The sequence below is a fragment of the Falco punctatus genome, assembly GCF_963210335.1.
Source record: "Falco punctatus genome assembly, chromosome: 7".
NCBI classification, from domain to species: Eukaryota; Metazoa; Chordata; class Aves; order Falconiformes; family Falconidae; genus Falco; species Falco punctatus.
The window spans coordinates 35583694-35605210 of NC_137587.1; the positions used below are offsets into that span (position 1 = coordinate 35583694).

General features: G+C 38.8%; 1 protein-coding gene and 1 long non-coding RNA gene across 22 annotated transcripts in view; one reads left to right on the forward strand and one right to left on the reverse strand.

The window, feature by feature from the left end:
* LOC308066826 overlaps positions 1–946 on the forward strand; it is a 33164-nt gene extending 32218 nt beyond the window's left edge. For all 18 annotated transcript variants that reach the window (XR_013929318.1, XR_013929319.1, XR_013929320.1 and 15 more), the window contains one exon: positions 778–946. This is a non-coding gene — a long non-coding RNA (uncharacterized lncRNA). The remainder of the gene's footprint in view (positions 1–777) is intronic.
* BEGAIN (brain enriched guanylate kinase associated) overlaps positions 1–21517 on the reverse strand; it is a 159807-nt gene that overhangs the window by 34670 nt on the left and 103620 nt on the right. For all 4 annotated transcript variants that reach the window (XM_080394561.1, XM_080394560.1, XM_080394562.1 and 1 more), the window contains one exon: positions 19696–19762. In XM_080394561.1, the coding sequence (XP_080250687.1) occupies positions 19696–19762 (67 nt within the window). The remainder of the gene's footprint in view (positions 1–19695; positions 19763–21517) is intronic.

A 21517-nucleotide genomic window follows, 5' to 3' on the forward strand; every position in this document is an offset into this window, starting at 1 on the left:
TCTTGTTATTGGAATTCTCAATAACTGCTTATTTCTTTCTCTTGTGATGCATCCTAAAAAGTCAGCAATTTATTTATTAGGCTTACATTAGTGGTGGCCTAAGGGGATAATTTCAGGCAGAAATTCTATAATATTTTCTGCAGGAAAGCTATTCCTTTAAGGGAAGAAAAATCACAAGGCTGTGGAACCGATGCTTCTATTCTCCAGTAAACTACAACAAAAGAGGAATTTTATCCCATTTATTATGAAAAGCTTGAAGTATAAGCAAATATTTGAACAATGTGTTCTTTATTATTGGATGAAGAATATGTAAAATTGACTGAGTCATATATTTTAGGGTTTAAAGTTAATGTTAAATTGGCTAATATAATCTTATCTATAGATTAGTTTGTTGAATTCCAGTCTTGCACTAAGACCAATAATATGTGTTGGTTGAGCATCTATAACATATGCAAATTTGGTTGTACCTCCTGTCAAAATAATCCTAGGGTTCTTGCATGTGTTTTTTCTTTTTTTTTATTTGTTTTGGTTCCCTGTCCCATCGTCCCCCCCCCGCCCCCCCCCCCCCAATGCATGATTGATCTCGGACACAGAACTTACAGGTAGCTGAAAATTCTGGCTATTTATCATGATCCCTGGTCAGTTATCAGACTTTGTCCCCATCTGCTACCGCATCTCTTGCTAGTTTTTTTTTCCTGTAGAAGTCTCTACATATCTGTTGTTCTGTTGGTGTCTTGTCCTCCCAGGTTGACAGGATAATACATTTTTTTCTCCCAGCCAGGATATTATGGGGAGGAGAGAGGAAAATACTGTTAAAAAGAGAGCTGGAGAAATGAAAGAAGAGCCACCATCAAGGCAATCTTTATATTTGCCTTTTCCCTTTGGGAGCTGGAGGCCAGCCTCATATCCGAGTGGCAAAGCAGGCCCAAGTATCTCACTAAGGTAGGTCCTATTAGGATTTTGGAAGAACTGTAGATGATGGGGTAGAAACAGACAAGGAGGTTTTGCAGGGGGGATCCAACCAAAAGTTTTGGGCTCCTTTTTCCCCCATTCCTCTGGAGTATGGAACTTCATCTCTCCTCATTGCCATGTAGTTGACAATCCCACAAGAACTGCTTTCGTGTCCCTCCTTCCTTTCCAAACTCTGGGAGAGGATAAGGAAGATGGAGAAAGTGAAGGTCAGGACCTACTGTGAGGGAAAAGAGACAAATGCCAGGAAAGAGAGGAGGAAAGAAGCTGCAGAGAGCACTGGTGTGTCAGGCTTTCTGATCCTGGTACTACAAGGACTAACAGGGATGTATGGGTATTGGACAGATGTATTGATTACTGTCCCATGTCCTCCCCAGGCCATACCATAAATATATGCCCTCCATGTCATCTGCTTTCTGAGTTGGTGCCCCTCTCCTAAGCCAGCAAATCTCAAACCTTTTCTAGACTGCAAGACTTCAGGTTTGCTAATTTTGCAGTCAGTGGTACTAATTTCAAGGAACCCTATGAAAATAGTCATTTTGATGATTTGTTTTTATTATGTCTATTTTTCCTTTTTTTTTTCTTAGTAAACTTCCTTCCTTTTGCAGAACATATCTGGCACCTTCTCTTTATGTCAATTTTAAATTAACTGTTGTATGATGTCATGCAATCATTTTTTTTCCAGTGACTTTTGTGCCTACCCTTCTAATGCTATCCACTTCCAAAACTGCCCAGATCTATCCTGTTCCAAATCTATCGCCCCACAAGCCCATTCTGTCCTTTTTCATGAGGATATGGGACATTATGTGCTTGGAAGCCATGTATGTCTCAGACCCATTTCTGTTGTAATTCTTACTGTTCCTCATTTAATTGTTTTCTGCAAATTCACTAATTCTGCTTCTACGGGTAGAGGTACTCAGTGTTTTCTGGGTTGCTGTATGTACATGATGGGAGAATAAATTATACACTTGTGGATATAGCTGAATGTAACGGATCCACATATAAAGAACACTAATAAGAGCACTTCACTGGTAGCTGGTTCTACATTCAGTCCATGAGTAATATCTGAATCATTTGATACTTACTTGAAGAGATACAGAAGGCATCTGCTACAAGAAGTAACTACTGGCCTAAGTCATAAGCCTTTTCGGTAGAGCATTAGTTGATCTGTACTCAATGCGTTCATGTATTTTCCCAGTTACATTCTCACGTTAATCTGACAACTGAAACACAAAATTTACTTGTCCTTTATTTTGGCTTTTGTACAAATATATTTGAATTATCCTTTTTTATATTTCAAATGTGTTTTTTCAATTATCACGAAGAAATTAATCCTGTAGACACCTGTCTGTTTACTCTTTTGAATTGTTTGACTTCTACGCTCATTTGTTAAAAAATCAAAAACTACGTATTCAATCCATCAGCTAATTTTTTGAGGGGAAATGTAGTTGTAAAAGAAATTTGAGAGTTGAGGTTTGGCAAACATTTAATGCTTAAGCAAATGGTGAAGGTTTTATGTTATGTAACACATTTAACAGAGGCTTAAGCACAGCACTGCCTAGTTGAAAAGTACTAAGTTGTAATTTTTCTTTCTGAACATACATCACCTGTAGACATCTGCTTCTGGGAAGAAAATTTGATGGACATAGGGAAAGGTGGAAGACGCCTGGGAGAAATAAGCCTGGAGTCCATGGAGGCAATAGGACAACCATACATAGAAACTGGTGAGTGAGGCTGGGGCTCTTCAGATCCAGTTAAGCACTTTGCCATTCTGCACCCACACTTCGAAATACCAGGAAGTGCTCTGAAAAGTAGCATCTCTGTAAGACATATTCCTTCTCTGGAATGCATTCTTTAGCTCCTATTAACAGGAAAAACGCTGCTGAAGTTGCACACAGGATAGCAAAAGTCTCAGACTAGATTCAAGTGAAATAACGCTAAAACCCCTATGAGGTGCAAATTGATTGGAAAGAGTTTAATTGGGATCACCAGTTTATTGGGATATATCCCAGGGAACTGATTTAGTCTGATGAGAATGGATGGCAGTATCTGCTGATTAACTGGAAGAGTGTTAGCATACGTTGAGTGTAAGGGGTAGGGCTCTGGCAACTTTCAATGTGTGTTCAAGGTTCCTCCTAGCTCAGAAGGGTAAGGTCTGTTTTTGTGTTACTATTGTCAGAAGAGATTTTATTTTGGAATGAATCGTATCCAGACTGTTTTGCATACAAACCCTTCCTTCCACCAGCACATTCCCCAGCTGTGATATAATAAGGGAAATACATATTTTTGAAAAGTCAGACCATCTGTCTTCCTGCAATAAAAACAATTAGAGCTAGCTATAAGGTAACTTAGCAGAGAGAGGAAAAGCAATTCTGCTGTCGATGGACAAAACAGAGAAGACAGGGTTGAGAGATACTTGTGATATTTTAACAGCTATGTTCCTAGGCTTTTTACTCTGTCTGCCTCAGTTGCATGCTAAACTATTATTCCTACTTTGATCACTTCAGGGTCTTTGTATTAAATGCTTAGCTTTATAGAATTGTTGAAACCTCAGTTAGATCATATATAAAAGTTTGCCTTCAAAGTTCCTTTAAGTGCCATATCCAAGATGCATCTCCAGTCCTTGCTTGTACTGACTTTTAATATCCTTTCCCTGTGAAACAATCTGTGTTCCTCCAAAATTCTTGGCATCCCAATTTAATATAATTCAGAATGTCTTACACAGTGTATGCTGTAAAAAGCTATACCTTAATATCTATTGATGTTGTCCTTTGGTTATCCTTAATTGCTCGGATAAAGTCACTTAAGAGCTTTTACTTTGAGTTTAAAAACTCTCTTCTGGTAAAACATTGCCCTGCTGAGAAGGTTTTGATTTAAGACCTCCCTCTGTTTAACTTGGTTCATGCTTAAATATTTGTACTGCTAAATTCTAATTCTTTGTACTGTACCCAGGGATTCAGGGCAGAAAAGTCTGAGCGTAACAGTAATATGAATGATTGATACAGCCTCTATCAAAGTTGCCAAACTTGCTAATCTCTATATCTGTAATGTCAATGTTTTCTATAAAATTGTTAGTTAACTTGTCTATTACAGTATTAAATAACCCTGGCTGCCAGAGCCAAGCTGTGCAGAAGTCAGCTACACAGTTATTAAGCACATTAAAGCAGAAGATATCAACAAAGAGTATTTTCCCTTCCTCTTGGCACCTTTCATTTGGTGCAGGTGTTTGATTGTATTTCAGTAGTCCTAGTAGAAAATGTGTGAAAACAGGTTATTCTCCAGGGTCTCATTTTACTATAAAGACAGCAATTTATACCACCATTTTACTCCTTCTTCATTTCTGCTGTCAATTCCTGTTACTTCTTTCCACTTCACAATCTAATGTACTCTTCCCTGTGTGAGTCCAGACCTCCCACTGAAAAACTGTGGTCATGGAGAAACCATTCCTCTTTTCTCTCTAGCCATCATTTTCCAACCACCAGCCTGCTCCTGTTGAGGCTGTCAGTCATCTGAAGACTTCTTGGCTTCAACCCCTGTGTCTGGACTTAAAGCTTTCTTGCCCATCAGTGATATCCCACTCTCTCCTCAGCCCACTGTAAGCATGATTTCTTTACTTTTGTACCCACACCGTCATTTGTAGGACAATAGTTGGTCTATTCTGTAACTGGGAACCTACTGAGGTCACTTTCCTTGGCCATGTCATGCTCTAGCTTCAGCTTTCTTCTACACAGGTGACTATGTATTAGCATCAAAAATATACAGCATACATTTCTAATCTAGGGGGAATGCGTTTCCTATGCCGTAAGAAGTGGTGTAACTTTATAAGGATTTACAGACTTTCTGAGCTTATACAAACAAACCGTATTGTAAAAAAAGAAAACAAACAAAAAAACCCAGCAAAAACCAACATCTCCCTGCCGAAAGTGCCCCAACATACTATTTCCTGCAACAGCTATATGCAAATAGTAGCATTTCATATTCCAGGAGGAGAGGTGTGGGGTGGAGCTTTGTGTTTTGAATAGAAAATCATGGATCTCATCAAAAGGATTTATCATCCAATTACTGACCTATTTCCAACATGAATTAGTTACAGCTAAGAGTTGACTTTGGTACCTATATCTGTCACCCAGAGTTTTGCTTTTGCATTCTCTGGATGTAAGGTTATGCTTAAAAATAACTATTGCATTTATAATATGAAACCTACATTGACACTATTAAACCTGATCTTGTCACTTTTCCTTTCAGGCAAGTACTTGCTTGAAACTCACTTGACAGTTTAATAGCACAAATAGCAAGTCCTAAGAAAGACAGTCCTTTAGAAGACAGTCAAGAATCTTGGCCTCTCGTAATTGTGTTAGCAAACTTTGACATCATGAGCCAGAAAATCCCACCCTGCAGACTGGAAATCTCTGTGCAGTTGCTTGGGGCGTCTGTTATTTATGCAGAAGGGAACAGAGTCTGAGTAGGATAGGAAAAAATGTGTGGACACAGTGCAAACTCATCACACAGGATAGGACTACAGCAACTCTCTCCAAAGCCCGATATGCTGCTACAAAGCTGAGAAGGCTTTAATGTGTTTGGCAGAAGGAGGATTTCAAGAAAAGATAAGAAAGTGGAAAGGCTCAGAAAATTTGTAAGGGAATTTTTGTAGAAACGACCTTCCTCTGAGGCTTTCTCCAACAGCTAAGACCTTAGGAGGAGATGATCTAAGCCCTTAGAGTTTATCAGATTCTGACTTAAAAACCCACAGGCTTTAAGCTACAGGGACACCCTTCAGGTTGTGCAAAGCCTTTGTTCACTTCTGGTTAAATGTGATCTCCACTTTACAATGAATCAAAGCTTTTCTAACCCTCAGGCCTTGGTAAAGGAGCTGTTTTGTTTTCAAAAGTGCTGTTGGAACAACAGGATCAGCTAAGCCAGGAAAGAGCAAACTGAGATTTTTGTACTTTCCTAAACACGGAATGATATTTAGGGATGCTACCTGTACCGTCATCTATACCAGACCATATTCTCTCTCCACAGCATACCACGAAACAGTTATGGACCTTGAACTTAGAAAATCATGCCTGGAATGTGAGTATAATGGTTAGGTATTGTATGTAAAAAGAAAACCATCTGAAACTCATCATAAATGTCCGAGCACTGGATAGTTATCCATTCTATAATTCTACAGTGCTCTTGGCTTAATAGAGTGCAGTAAATATGAAAAATGTATTTAGAAAAGGAAGTATGCTTCAGGCCCTTGAGGAAAGCTCTGCATACTTAAGTAATGATTCTTGACTTGCTTTTAATAGCTGTTTTGCTATTCCCAGTTTGATACGTTGTTTTCGAGAAAATACAATTTCATGGCACAACTTTTTAATGGATCGAACTATCTTTTTTTCTGCTCTACTAAAATTTTTGAAGTCTTCAGTCTTTTTTCCTACTTAAGAAGGATTATTTTAAGTGTATTTCTTTTTTAGGATGCAAAAGAAGAAAAACATATATCCTGGGTGAACATAGGAAGGGATTTGTTATTGCAGTCGCAGGAGCCTGGTATTCATTTCTCATCACTTAACCTCATCTCACCATCTGCAAGTAAGGCACTGGATAAAGCTGATTGTCTAGTCTCTAGTCAGTGGAAGAGGTGTGTCCCAAGGGTATTTATGCCCACGTGCTTAGACACCTCTTTTAAGATGACAGTCCAGCTGTAGAGGTGTTTGTATCTCTTATTCAACTAGAGAGGAGCCTTGGGACTAGCTGAGCCCTTGTAATTGATTAATAAGCTAGAAGTAGGTGACAAGAAACACACATTTTGTTTTAAGTTGAGATTAGTGCTTTCTTGTATTAACTTTGTTGAAAATCTAGTAGATGGCCAAGTGAAGCTCCTAGGGAAAAAAACCCCCACCCTGTAGTTCACTGCTTATTGCATTTCCATTTTTTATGTAATGGCATATTAGTTTTCTTTCAGTCTTCTAAAAATTCTCTGTGGTTCTCAGATTTCTTAGTAATATATATTAAAACCTCAAACGCATGTTTGATAGTCATTTCAAAACCTAAAACTGTGTTTATAAAGAATTGCTAAGTCAAAAGCATCCATTTTTTTCCTGTATTTCCTATCATCCTCAGTTACTGTCAAAATACAAAATATTTTGTCATCTCATGAAATAAAAATATCTTATTTTCCTGAACACAAAAAGCTCATTGATTTCTCCTCCGTTAAAGTACTAAAGCCAATGCATACTCCTCCGTGCCTAGTAGGTAAAGTACTAGTCACTGTTAAAATTTCTCCTAGTTATATGAACTTCTGCTGCATTACTATACCTGATATCTTACAGAATCTTTTCCTGTATCTTTTTGCTTCCTTTATTCTCTATATTTCAGGGCTTGTAATTGGTATTGACTGCTATCAGTTCTTCTTTCCACTCCTACTCTACAGTTTCTATTTTACATTTTTACTTCTTCTCTTCAAGTTTTTTAATCATAGCTTGCTTCTCTTTTATTCCTAAATGTGAGATCTGTTTTTAGCAAAACAATGTGAATGATGATTGCTAAGTGTTTAAAATCTTTTCTCCCAGATGGTTTGGCTCAGAATAATTATCAGTTTTGCAAGATTCACTCCTTTGCATTAATTACATATCAATGGTTTGGATTTTATTCTGTGTATGGATATCAAATGTCATAAATTCAGGATCTTTACCTTTAAGCTACAACTCATTTTAGTTCAAAGATGAGTCCTTACATTTATCATCATGAAGGCAAAAAGAGAATTCCTTCATGTTTAATGCAGCATTTTCATAATCAGGAAATTGTAACTATAATTTGTTTTTAATCACTTCTAAAGCACTTTGTATTGGCTGTAAGTGACCATCAGCATAGATCATTAAAGGTAAAGATGACATCATTTTGGGTTTGTGTGTTCTACAAATAGCAGTTTATAGAGATATTGCACAACTTGGTGCAGTATGGTCTGTAGCAGGCACAGGCCAGCATGGGATCTGCTTCTGCCTTCAACTAGTAATTGAGGAATATTCAAGATTACTATTTCAGAGTCGCCAGGCACAATACAAAGTACTGTTCCCACCCTCTAAAATCCACTTGATCTATCCCAAACAAGCTAATTTGGCCATTTCAGTCAAACCAATCTTTTCCATGGGTTCAGTCATAGGCTGGCACAAATGCACATGCATTGCTTCCAATTCTTCCAGTTTGTTACCAGATTCTTAGAGCTGGAGTATAGGCAGCTAGAAAGTCTCTTTTCACACCCCTTGTGACTGGACTCATTTTATCCTTGGCACCTTGATTTTATTGCAAATGAGAACACTTTATTTTTTCCTTTCAATCTCTTTTTTGTTATTTTGGTTGATGCCTGGTTGGTATAGCTCACCAGTTCCACAGATAATAGTTTCCTATTTGCTTTAGCAGAGTGCAGCTGAACCAGAGAGCTTCTTTTCTTCATAGCAAATGGATCAGGATTCCACAGAGCCCAGATATGCTGCCTAAAGCCACATGCCTAGTTAGCAACTCTTTTCTTGCTTTCTGTCCTGTTTTTCTTGTAGGACAGGAAGGGTCTGAGACCAGGAATTAAAATGGATGGTTCCTGTCTTTCAGCAGTCTTGGGAACTCTTCTTTTGGAGACAATAAAGCTAGCTGGAATTAGCCCTTGTAGGGAAATTACCATTAAAATTCCTTATTCTAATCCCTGAGCCTTTAGAATTGTGTTAAAGCAGCTTAAGGAAGAGTATATGTAGTTAAAATACTGGAAGAAACAGGCAGAACCATGCTCCTATAGCTCTTTCTTCCAAAAGGGCTTCTGTGCTATGTTTCTTCTTCCTCATGGAGTATGTTCCCACTCTTTGTTTTTCATCTATGGCTATTTATCCAGAAGAAAAAATCCTGGAAGTTGAGCAATGGAAATCTGGGCAAGACCATGTAGTAAAAGTTTATCAAACTCTCTCTGCAGCAGATAAAGCCAATTATGTTTGTCACCATGGACTAAAATAAGCCTTGTTCAAATGAATTTTCTTCCCATGATATGTTTACTGAGCTCCTGCATCACTGTAACTGGGAACCCTGCGATGTAGAAACATTAATATAACTATGAAAATTCACAGAGGAGCAGAGCAGAAACAAGGAATGCATCTAAAGGGGAGATAATTCTCCAGTCACCCTGATAAGGGAAGAGGAGACAGCTGCTTTCTTTGGCACAGAGTGCCATACCAGGCTATTGGCATTTCTTTTGTCTATAGACTATTTCCCTCCCCAGTACACTCTAGGAAGAAATATGTAACTGGAGAAAACAAAAAAAAGAAAAAAAAAAAAAAGGAGTAATTAAGCAGACACATTCAGCTTGAGGAGAAAAAGTTCTGCTTTCTGCAACTTGCTGGCAGTGGGTCTCTGCTGCTCGCAGGGCGAGCTTGTCCCAGAACTCCAGCCAAGGACAGAGGAATAGGGTTTTACTCATTTGGCTTCCTCCTCATGTCAACCCTATAAAGTCTGATGGCTTGAGCTTTACATGTGAGAGATGTAGCAAAACTGAATTCCTCACTGAAACACATCTCATTAGCATCTTGAGGTGGGTATTGAATGGCTGCACCCTACTAGAAGGAATTAAATCTATCTTGATAAGATAGATTTAATAACTGATAACTTAAGACATCGCTGACGATCTTTAATCTGATTTCCCGGCATCCTGTATAGAATTTGAAGTTTTACTTTGGCCTCCTTTGTCTGTGTATGCACTACATTATTCGATATCTCTCTGTATCTACACTAGAAATTTGGAAGAAAAATTGTTAAAATATTTCAGTAGGAAAGTACAGAAGTTTTGAAAGCAACCTTAAGGTACCAGGTAATTTGAGACAAAAACATCCCAATATATTGTACTGTGCTCTCTTCAGTTAGTCCTGCAACACAGAAAACTACATTTTGTGACAAAACAGAATCCAGTGCTACTTTAACATCACCCAACATTGGAACAAACTTTGAGCTTACTACAGCTGCTGCATAAAGATTCATTCAGTAAATTATGCTTTATAAACTGCATTGAGAGACTTGGGCTAATTTTATTAGATGTTTTAATTCTGATCCTCTGTCTGGTAGTTGGGTAACTGTAAAAGAACTATTTATTAATTTAAAGCTCATACAGCTGATTGATGCATGCTAATGCATTTTAGATTTAATAATCACATCTTCCTTAATTGAATTGTATTTTCTCAGACAGAGCATATAATTAAATCAAGTCTTTTCTATCCTTCTCATGCCAGATTATTCTATGCTACATTGGGGAAAAAATAGTCAAAAGTATGAATTTAGTTAATTTAAGCTCATTGAAAAAATCTGCAGTCATATTGTGAATGTTTGGGATATTAAGCATTTTCCAAAAGAAAGAGATGCATTTTTCCATACATATATTCTGCAATAATTAAGATGTGTTTAGAGGCAGCAAGACTGAAAACACTGCTAGGAAGGAAACTGTTTTAAGAAAATCCAGCAAATGTGTACAGCAGATAGTGAAATCTGCATACCACGTGACCAGCAAGCTACTTCAAAAAATTGTTCTGAAATATCTTTATGCAGAACAAGTCTATAAGAGAGAAGACACGAGAAAAAAAAGACAAGACATAGCTAAGAAATCACAGACCAGAAGAATGAGAAAATACTTTACTGAGACACTGTGATGTATTTGTTTATACCTGGTCAGTTGTCTCCAAGATGCAAGTCCAGGACTAAGGGTATTCGAAAACATAAAGGATTAAAAAACCTGGCTTAAATGAGGGGGAAAAGTAATTCAGAGTTGGGGATGGATTTCAGGAAGACATACCATACCAAGGGAAAGACAAAGCAAGAAAGGTATTTGCAGGAAAGAGATTTATCTGTCAGCATAAATTGTTAAAATCCACTTTGCAACTCTACTAATAGAGCTGCAAGAGGATAGAGTTTAGGCGTACAGAGATTTACTTTTTTAACACTTTTTGCTAATTGCTGTGGAGCTTTTGATAGAAGAAACATACAGAAATATAATTTACATTAGAATGTTCAAGCTTGGCATTTTCTTCTTTTTATGATAGATCAGAGGAACTGTATATATGGATGTGCCATCAATGCATCTTCTGTGTCCATAACACTTCAAAAGATTTATTCTGCAAAACAGAGCTACGGAAATAAGCAGGATCTTTTTCTCTGATAAATGATGTGTTGAATCAAGTCTAAATTACTGACCTGATCTAATTTGTTCATCAGAGTTAAATTATAGAATTTATCCTTTTTTTTAATAAACAACACTGGTTTCCAATTACAAAATGACCTGCAGCAGGATTTGATTTCTCTTCTTGATTTCCAGACAGTATAATGTTATTAAAGATAACATGGTGGGGCTATAGTGTTTTGTCTGAGGATTTTGATCTCATGCTGTATGGCATTTCACTTGAAGAATGATTTGTTCATAATATCATATTCAACCTTGTACTAGCAAAGGTCTTACAAAGATTTGTTTCCTTGACTACCCTGTGTCACAGGCTTGAAATGTAATTCCATAGCAGTAAAAGAAAAAAAATAATAATTTGACACTGTTGTATAATTAATAACATATCACACAAAGATATCTGGTTAGCAAAGTGGTTTCAAGGTGCTGCTTGTGAGGTAAAGGCATGCTTTTCTTTGCAAGAGATTTGTAAAACATATGCAGGATGATGATTTTTCTTCCTGGCACAAAAAAGTACTAGTGTTGGTCTTTAATGTTTCTTCATGGGGGCAAGCATGCATTGACCAAGGTCAATAGGAATATTTCCTTTCTGAGCAGGGTACGTCAGTTCATATGCCTTACCACTGACAGCTGTAGGGGTTTGCTCCTCGTTTGAAATAAGGCCAACCTACATGACATACACCATGTAATAGGACGTTATAATAAAAACTGCTTACATCTGCACTTCCTGATAAAAGTCTTCTTGTCACAGCATCATCTGGAAATATTCCTGAGGTTTTCAGTTCTATTCACATGAGTACACTATGTCTAACATGAGCTCAGGGTAAAGGCACCCGCCACCTCTTCTCCAACTCTTTTTGAAGGGAAATCTGAGCAGCAAATTTAAGTCATAAACAGGGGTACTTTATCTAAGTTCAGTGAGTACAAACAAGCGCAGTCTTAGGCTGGGGAAGGGTCCTGTCATTCCCGGCCTGGGTTCTGCTTAGATATACTCCTTGATATAGAATATGGGTGAGCAGGGTATTGCTGCACATGCTGACTGCTCCTCTAAGCATGAATTAGCTGGCTGCTCATCTTTTTTGAGCGTTCAGGACTTTACTCCAGGCACTAGGTATCTTCTGCAGCAAAATGTTTCTTCCCAGTTTATAACTGTTTTATCTTGCTGACTTACAACTGGTTCTTTAGGAAATCAGTGGCACTGAGGATCTGCTGTCTATAAGTGAACATAAACATTTCACTGACAGCAGGACTAACTTGTTGGAAGGCAGAGGGCTGCTTTTACTTGCCATCACCTTCCTTGGTCTCCCCTAGCATTGCAGTTATGCTTGAAAAAGATACCTTACCTATTCAGTTTATCAAAAGCCTTTCTAAGCTGGCTAGTCAGCTTCGCAGCTTGTGTTCTTTCTACTAGCAATTTAGGTGAAGTTGATAAAATGCACTTATAGTCCTTCTGCGCACCTATCGTCTCCTACATTTCACATCAGTGGCATGCCTTGCCAGGGTAGAGCCCTGCTGGATAATAAAATGCTAAATAAATTATAGCTGGAGGGAATAGAGGTGGTGTTGATTGATGCTAATTCCCTGAAGTCAATGTAATAGTATCTTCTGAGGCTGTGTTAGTGACAGTAGGTTGAAAGAAGAAATGTTTCTGAAGGAAAAAAGTACAAGATTACATATTACATTTCTAGCGAGCAACGAGGATCCTGCTGGAGGTACCGGCCACTTGTGATAATAAAACTGACAAAAGGTTTTGTAATGCTGAAGTTCCTACACCTGTAGTACTGTTCTGTGAGCATAAGGGATGCAATTAGAACAAGACAATATACAAATCAGTCTTTATCCCTCATTTCATTTTCTCTCCACAGAAGCCGTTGTTGTCTTTTCTCAGTTAATTCCACATTCCCTCCTGTACAGACAAAATGACATGGGTTTGAGTTCTCCAGCTGCTATACTATTTCCTAAAACTAGTTTTCTTTATTCAGAAATAAAATAGATTATAGAAACAGATGACAGAAACCCCCTATACCGACCTGTACTAAAGGGAGTAATACTCCACTTGTTTATGTTTTTTATTTTCTTCTTCCCTCCCCTTTTTTTTTTAAAAAAAAACAAAACAAAAAACCAAAACCTCTGATAAATTTGTCTTTGCCATTTTCTATTTATGTTGTAGACAGAGGATAAGTAACTGACATCGTAATTAGATCTAAGACAACCTAGAATCATTTGATCTTTTTTGTAGTCAGTGGATTTGGGTAGAGAAGACCTAGAATTTATTTGGAAATTTGCCCCTTGCTTCCTGATGACCTTGACCAAGACACTTCACTCTTCTGTGCGTTGTTTTCCACATTAATATATGACACCAGCTTTAGTGAAGGACTTTGAGATGTGAAGTGCCTGCTGCAGAACACCTTTCCCTGTTTTTATTCTTACCTCTTCTTGTCTTCCCTTTCTTTGTGGTGAATTGGCAGATAATCACGATGGTCCAAGGCACTTACAAGGAAAACATGGGTCAGAGATACCTACATCCCAGAAATATTTCTATTATTTTCAGCTACGTTGAAAACAAACACTTTTTCTATTCCCAGCTGGTCAAGATGGTAGCCCCAGGGGGTGTCCTGAGAGACAGAGACCAAACCATGAAGTTGAGGATTAAGAAAATGATCAAAACTCTCAAGTATCAGCAATGGATACTGGTGGCCAAGAGAGAAGACACGTGTTGAGAAGGAGAGTTCTGTCATCATGCAACAGAGATGATGTTGGAAGTGAGATGTGTCCATCTTCACTTTACAACTTCCTTAGGCTGCTCATACTTGTTGAAGATACCCTACTAAGAGGGAGAGACAGAGCAGAAGAATAGTCCTGTAACTTTGGGAAAATTGGAAAGTAGTTTCCAGAACAGTTTCTCTTGATGTCATATTCATCTACAGCCATTAGGAAGAGGCTGGACTGCATAACAAGTTTCTTGGGAAGAAGGATCACCTTGCCAGCCACATAACAATGGGAAATGAATCTCTGTTCAGAGACAGAGAAAGGGCTGAGGATGTCTGAATGTCTGTGTGCTCATGAGAGGCAGAGTCATGTTCCCAGCTTACTTGGGAGGATTCATTTGTTTGACTGCAAAACTAATGGATCTACTCAGTCTGAGCCTGTGTCGTTGCTACAGGTGTTAATGTGTGTAGGTTTAAAAGGCTGGTCCTATTGCTTATTTAGCAATATTTTTTTACCTGGAAAATGAGTGTGAAAAGAGTTAGTGAAAGATGGAGATCTTTAGCACAAAATGCCTGTAAGCATAAAAAGATGAATCCTAAAGTCCTCATAGAAACGCGTTATTTCAACAGCTATTTTTAGAAATTACTTGTTTCTGTGGCATTTACGGTCATTTCCTTCCTTAGAAATGTTGTTTTGCAGTTGTTTCAGTCCACAAAGCATGGGCCTTCTCTGGCTTCTGCCTGAACTAACCAGCCAGTATAAATTTCTCTTGAAAGTCACAGCTGTCTTCACTGAATGTGAGCAAATGAGCCTGTCAGGTTGAGCTGACTCTAAACTTTTCTTGTCTTTGGGATGCAAATCCTTTTAAGAATATTTAGGTCATCTCTGTTTGATTTTAATGGGACATGCAGTGGGGGTGTGGGGGGAAGCAAGTTATTCTTCATAAAGGAAAGAAAATAAAAAAGATGTGCTTTAAACCATTCTGTTCAAATTCACTGTCAAAGTCATCACGTTCCATGCAGGAACCTAAACATGCTGGGCTTTTGCTCTCCTTAGGTTTGCGACAGAAACAGGCTTTTTTTCCCATTGCCTTCATCTTTCACTTATGATTTAAACCATTTTGGGGGATGACTGGTAGCTGTTATGGGAGACCCAGGTGCAATCTAGTGACTAGCTCAAATTCCAAGGCCAGAGTGCTAGGTAGGTAGATGTTTTTAGTGCCCGACTAAAAATGTTCATCAAGTTCCTCACCACTTCCCTTATTCTTTACCTTCCTGGCCTGGACACCCAGTAAGCTGCTTGCTTTAAAATAGTGTTCTCCTCACATAAAGTCTCAGAGCACCACTTAAAATTGCCCAGCTCATATTCAATTCATCTTCAGGTTTCCTCAGCTGGCGATGCTTAGGTATATGTTATGGCCAGCAGAATGGAAAGCCCCAGATATTCAAGAGCTGGGTAAATAACTCTTAATAACATAGAGTATAAAGTATTTGCTGTACCTCTTAGTCCTCCTCCAGCTCATAGGCAGAGGAAGAAACAGGATAAAAATCAGTGTGGTGTTCAGATAGTGCAGCGTTTCAGACCTGATCATCCTTAACACAAATCCCTCTTTACTGCTGGTTTATATAATAATTTCTTCCAACTTTATGACTGAGTCACACCCCCAGCCTGCCTTAATGTAAATGAAAAATCGGGCATTAATGTGATGCAACAGTTTTCATCTTGACAGAGGATGAAATGTATAATGCACTGTGTGCAGAGGGATGAAGCTGGCTTTGCAGAGGGATGAAGCTGGCTTTGCAGAGAGGGGAACCAAAGCCCCAGTGGCTGGGGCTGTGCCAGGGAGCCTGGCAGGGCTGCCAGAGCTGGTGCCCAGCATCTTCTTCACCACAGAGTGCAGAGGTCCAGTCAAGTCCCTAATGACTGACAGCATTCAGTACTGCCTATGCTACTAAAATGTGCTGAACTGGCATTGAGGGAGAAGAAAGCAATTTCCATCCTTAAAAACAGCAACCAAACCCAACAGGACTGGGGATGACACTCCAGAACAAGAGCTTTTGGTTTAGTAGCCGGTTTGAGTGAGGTGTATTGGAAGACCAAGGGGTATGCGGGAGTAAGGGTTTGCAAAACAGGTGCACTGATTTATCTGCTGGTTCTCCTGGTCATCAGAAGTCTCTGCTCTCACCCATAAGGCTGTCACTTTCTGTATCCACCTCCAGTGCTGCCTGTGTACTTTTGTATTAGATGCGGGCAGCAAGCAGTTCAGATGGAGCAGAGGTTTATGTGCTGGCCTCTTGAAGGACTTAGCACCAGAAGTAAGCTTATACTATCAAGCACTCTGTCTGCCAAACTATTACTTTCTAGTTACAAAAGACATATTTTAGGGTGTTTCTGGAGAATAAGGACTCATGAGCTCTTTACAGCTGGATTTCTGTGATCAAGTTTTCAAGAATATTTAAAATACAGATGGAGGAGGAGAAATGGGTGCAATTTTCATTAGCAGTTAGGTTTATTAAGCAGCTATTATTAGATATAAGTTCTTCTAACATGCAGATAACATTAAAACTCTGGCTTATGGGTTTAAAGGTAAAATTACAGAACTAACTGCAACCAAAAGCCTTAAAACTTCAGAAGCTTTTAAAAATACATTGCTTAATTCCAGTGAGGATTGTATGGGGGATACAGTCGGATTGAGACATTACGAAGGATTTCTTAACTTATGGTTGGGATGACTTACATAATCTACTTGTAATTGCTGTTTGTGAGCAGGAAGACCATGGCAGAGCATCCTCAGGAAAGTCAGACAAGTGTAAGGGGAAGTGAATACTACTGGTGACAACTAGAACTAGACATGATAAAAAGTTCTTTAATTGAACAGTCCCGTGGTGGAATCACAGTGCAAAATTTGAGGACTCTGCTTAGTCTTTTCCCACATCTTAATGGAAAAAAAAAGTTATAAAGCTTAATTATTTAAGAAGACAGCCTGTACATTCCCCTGCTTAACCACTGCTTACAAGACCATATGAATCCTCTCCAGTTAAAGACCCTGGCTGTGGTAAGAGCAAGAGTTTTATGAGAAGCGACAGCAGAATTTTAGTTCTGTGCTGCATCTGCCTTTACTCTGCCGTGTGTTTAGTCTTACCCAGTTTAATACAGCAAATTTCAGGACTGCATTTTTTAGCTTTTGTCCAACACAGACACTGGGTTTACATTTTATATTTTTACTTCAAGTTCTGATGTGACAGAGGTTTCAATTGGATACCATTCGCTGTGATCAGAAGTGTGCTTTCAAATATTTTTAAATATTTTATAGATTAGCACTCAAAAGGAAGCAGAGCCTAGAAGAAAAGGTACTGCTACTTCAGCTTCTTTTCTCTGACTGCTGATGAATTTTTTTTTTTTTTTTTTTTTTACATCACTTATACCAATAACAGGCATGAAAGACTTTAACATTCAGGATACCCGAAAACATTAGAAGTGGGAGGCCTAGACTAGTTGTGATGAGCTGGGGCTGGTCACTGGAAGAGGGGGAGTTCTGGGTCACCTGTAAGGGCAGGGAGGAAGCGATGTCCTGGGAGCATCCCAAGTGAGCTGCAGGCAGGGCCAGTCAGGGACCACTGCTCCAGGGGTGGTCTTTTCCCTACTTGTTGCATTTGGACGCATTAAATGGTCTAAACTTGTGTAAAAGTGTGCGTATATATGTGTCTGTGTATAGAGAGATGGGGTAGGGGAGAGAGAGAGAAAGTAAACACATAGTTTATCTATTTGGATTTGTATAAGGGTAGAGAAATCAAAGGCTTTGGAATTTGGAATGACAAACTACTAAATCAGACAAAAACAAACACAGGTTGTCCTAAGTAGGAAAGGGAGAGAAAGGTATCCCAGAGCCCAGTGCACCATAACCTGTTGATTAACCAAACCAGCTGTTATTTGATCCAACTATCACTGAAGTATGGAGTGGTTTTCGAGTGCCCTGAAAATCAAATGATTTGGCTTATCTAAATCAATTATGGTAACATTTTCCTCATCTTTTTGCTTTTAATAGATTTTGCATTTGACATTGATTTGGTTTTCATTTGTGTCTTCAGTTTCAATGTTTCAGAAGGCAAAACAGTCTGGAGTTAAGTAGTGTACAAAGCCTGGTTGATCTTCTTTAAGCCTCTAAAGCTACCTTCAATGACTGTCATATTAATGGGATAAAGAAAGGTACAGTGCTCCATGGAACCAGTCTTCTTTCTTTGCTGTGCTCTGAAATAATTTCCTAGGGTTTTAAGTGGATGCTGGAACAGCAGTTTAAAAATTCTTTGCTTTGATTTGAAATACCTGATAAAAAAATCATGGATTTCCAGGAGTCCTTCTTGCTGTATTTCTAATCTTTTTATTTCATTTACCAGTCAGAATGACTCTACTCTATTTATCTTCTGTAGTGCATATGTAATAAATATTAGGCCATATATGAAGACAAAATCCCAAAGTGATTTGGGTAAAGCGAAAGAGAATATAACAAAGGAAGAGTGGAGAAAAAACCCCCAACAATAATAACATAAGATCAAATGTTATTTATGCTTGTACAGCATTTACACACATTTTTATGAACAAACATCAGCTATAACCCAGCTGTAACTTTGCCCTGTTGTAAGCCAGTTACAAAACCATCAGTACTCTATTCATTGTCAGCTATTTAAACAGACTCCTGAGACAAGGATGCCATTTTCAACAAATTGTTTCCCATTTCTTAGTGAAAGCTGGTGTCTCTCCAGTATGTTTTCATAGTCCCTATTTACTCTCAAAACACAATAATATCTGTTCCTCTCATTCCAAGCTGCCCACCCATGCAAATGTTACACAAGACTTGTGTAAAATATGGGCTTATCCTAGCATCCTTCCAGCTATCCATCAGGACTCTGCCTGGACCTATAAACTTTTTTTATAAAGTTTTATGTATTTATGTGTGTGTGCTGAGCTTGCTGCGGCTCTGCCAGGTATAGGGCTGGGCAGAAGGGGAGCAGGGAATGACTGACCATGCTAAGCCAGGAGAGGAGGAAGCAGATCAGGCTGTGCTCATAACCTGAAGATCTTTGTAAGCTGAAAACTGTCATTCTTTCCTCTATAACTATTATTCTTACACTTCTGTGTACATTTTCTCTTAACAGTGACTATGATGTCCCAGCAGCATTAGCAATGAGCCAGGTCACTAAAGGTGTTGCCGCTTGTTTTTAATGTCCTCAAATTTTTTTGAATGAGTGGTGCTGTGTCTTGCCATATTAGTCATAGATGTGGAGCCCATAAATGGTGCAGTGATTTCCTCTCTCAGTTTTTAATTGGCTTGTGACAGTGACATTGACATTGTGGTTGCAGACACATGCAGATCAGAAATTAATACACTGCGAGTGATAGTTATGACAGCATATAAAAGTCAGACCATCCAAGCTCTGTTAAACCACTTAATAAAAGCTGAGTGAAAGTATCTAAGAAGCATGAGACAACTTTGCATTACCTTATTTAAATTTGTTACTTAATGAAAACATAAATATTTAAAACCCATGAAGTTATTAACTAAATTAACCAGAATTATTTTAAAGGTACCATTTACTCAGACAGATCACCAGCCAATGCAATCTCCATTTAAACTGATGGAGCTATGCTGTTGTAGACAGCTTGAGCTCTAGATCATAATACTGATAAAGTCATATACCTTTTTTAAGCATACTGCATTTGGAGCATGAGGGGTTTTCTTTGTGACAGCTACATAAATGTTTGTCCTATGACTTAAGGACCATAAAACCATGTTTTTTTTATATAAATATATATATAAAAGTTCACTTATAACTTACCATTCTGTAAAGTTTATCCTCCAGATCCTGATTAATTCTTTGTAAGGCTAGGTAATTATTTTGTATCCTAAAACAAAGATGATATCATGTAATTGAGTGCATTATTTTTTGTGTTGTTTTTTACCCGTAATTTTCACATCAGTACAAAACCTTGCCTTGCACTACTTGAAGTCTATTTTCTTATCACTCCTGTTGCCAGTCAGTGGTTGCCTTTGAAAGGTAATTGCCACCTACTTCCTAAGCAAACTTCTTTGTCTTGTTTGCTTACTGTATTTAGCAGCAAATTCCACCAGGAAGTGAAAATATGTTTGCTGTTCTGCACTTGTGTGCAGACACACATCGCAGCATGGGAACTTGCACAAAGAGACTGTAGCTTTACATCAGGCTCAGGAATTACATGTTAGAGAGGAAACTTGAACTTTATACCTAGCCAGTACAGAAAAATATGTATGGAGCTCTCTTAATGAGAATAGCAGCAGAAACCTAATGACTGTACCTAAAGCAACACACCAGTATCACTACATGACTTAGAAAAGAATATTCCTGCTTTTGACAGAAGTTCAAGGAATTGCCTTTTCTCAAGAGCTAAACAAATCCTCTTTGCTTCAGGGAATACATTTAGATAGCTTAGCCTGGAAACGGTGGGTATTTATTTTTATCAGCACTGAGGGATTGAATGGACTTGCAAAATGAGGCTTCCCTGCTTATTCCAGAGCAATACACCAAAGGAAAGTTTCAGTTTGTAGATCTTCAGGTTGCTTAGATGGTGACCTTGGTATCGTAATGAACAAGCTGTGCAGTCTGTGGGAAAGACATCGCTATTTTGCTAGTAGCTGTGCCTTTCTCTTCACAGAAGGTAAGGAGGGTAACTCCTTGTTCTTGTTTGTACATATCACCTCAGCAGGTATAACAAACGGAAAGGAAATGTTAGAAGCTCAGCTGTGAAAAGTTTGTCTGAATAAATCTATATGTTTGTACTGAGAATCTTAGGTCCATAGGTCAAAGTGTTTTCAGTGACGAGTTGATTTTAGGTAATGTGAAAGCGTGTTCACCGTAAGAAGGAACCCAGCTGTAATACACACTCATTCAGCAGAAAGCTGCTTCCTCTGAGAAGTCTGGATCTGGGTGTAGTTTCCATAATGATCAGGAAGGGACTGAGATTAAAGAAGTCTCTTTGGCTTATTGTATGGTTAGGAGCCACTGTTGAAACCAGAACAAGGATCTGAATTTGAACCATGTCATGGCTGCAGATTGAGGGGTCCAGCCTGCCCCTTCCCAGAAGTCAGGTGATGTGATGGCTCAGGTCTCTCCCTGCCTCTGTTGCTGTGGATATTTTCCTTCCAGTTAAATGATCAAAATTCTCCGTTTGAGGGCAAGCCAGAAGCTCACGGTGCCTCTTGCAAGGTATGCAGAGTTCCAGCTGGGGCTCCCAGTAATAAGGTAACATCTGCTGCACAGACCTGGGAGGGGAGGTCTGTGCTGAGGACATCTGCTCTTTGAACATAAATAATGACATCCCCACGGGTGAAACTCCCCAGAGTACTTGAAGGTCAGCCCAGACTCAGGGAAGCTGTTTCAAATGTGCATTGCAGCCTGGGGACGGTTTCATCATCGTATACATTTTACAGAGCTGGTAGGCAGAGTTTTCCTCCCTGTGAGGAGTGTCTGTGGTAGACACTTTGTTAAGGTGATGACCCCAGTGGGCTGCAAATCCATGAGACTTGTGCTAACCTATGGCTTGGTCATTCCTCACCAGTTCTCACAGTGCCAGTGTGTAAATGTCCAGGTGACCTGAAGGACTGACTGAAGTTTATGGATCTCT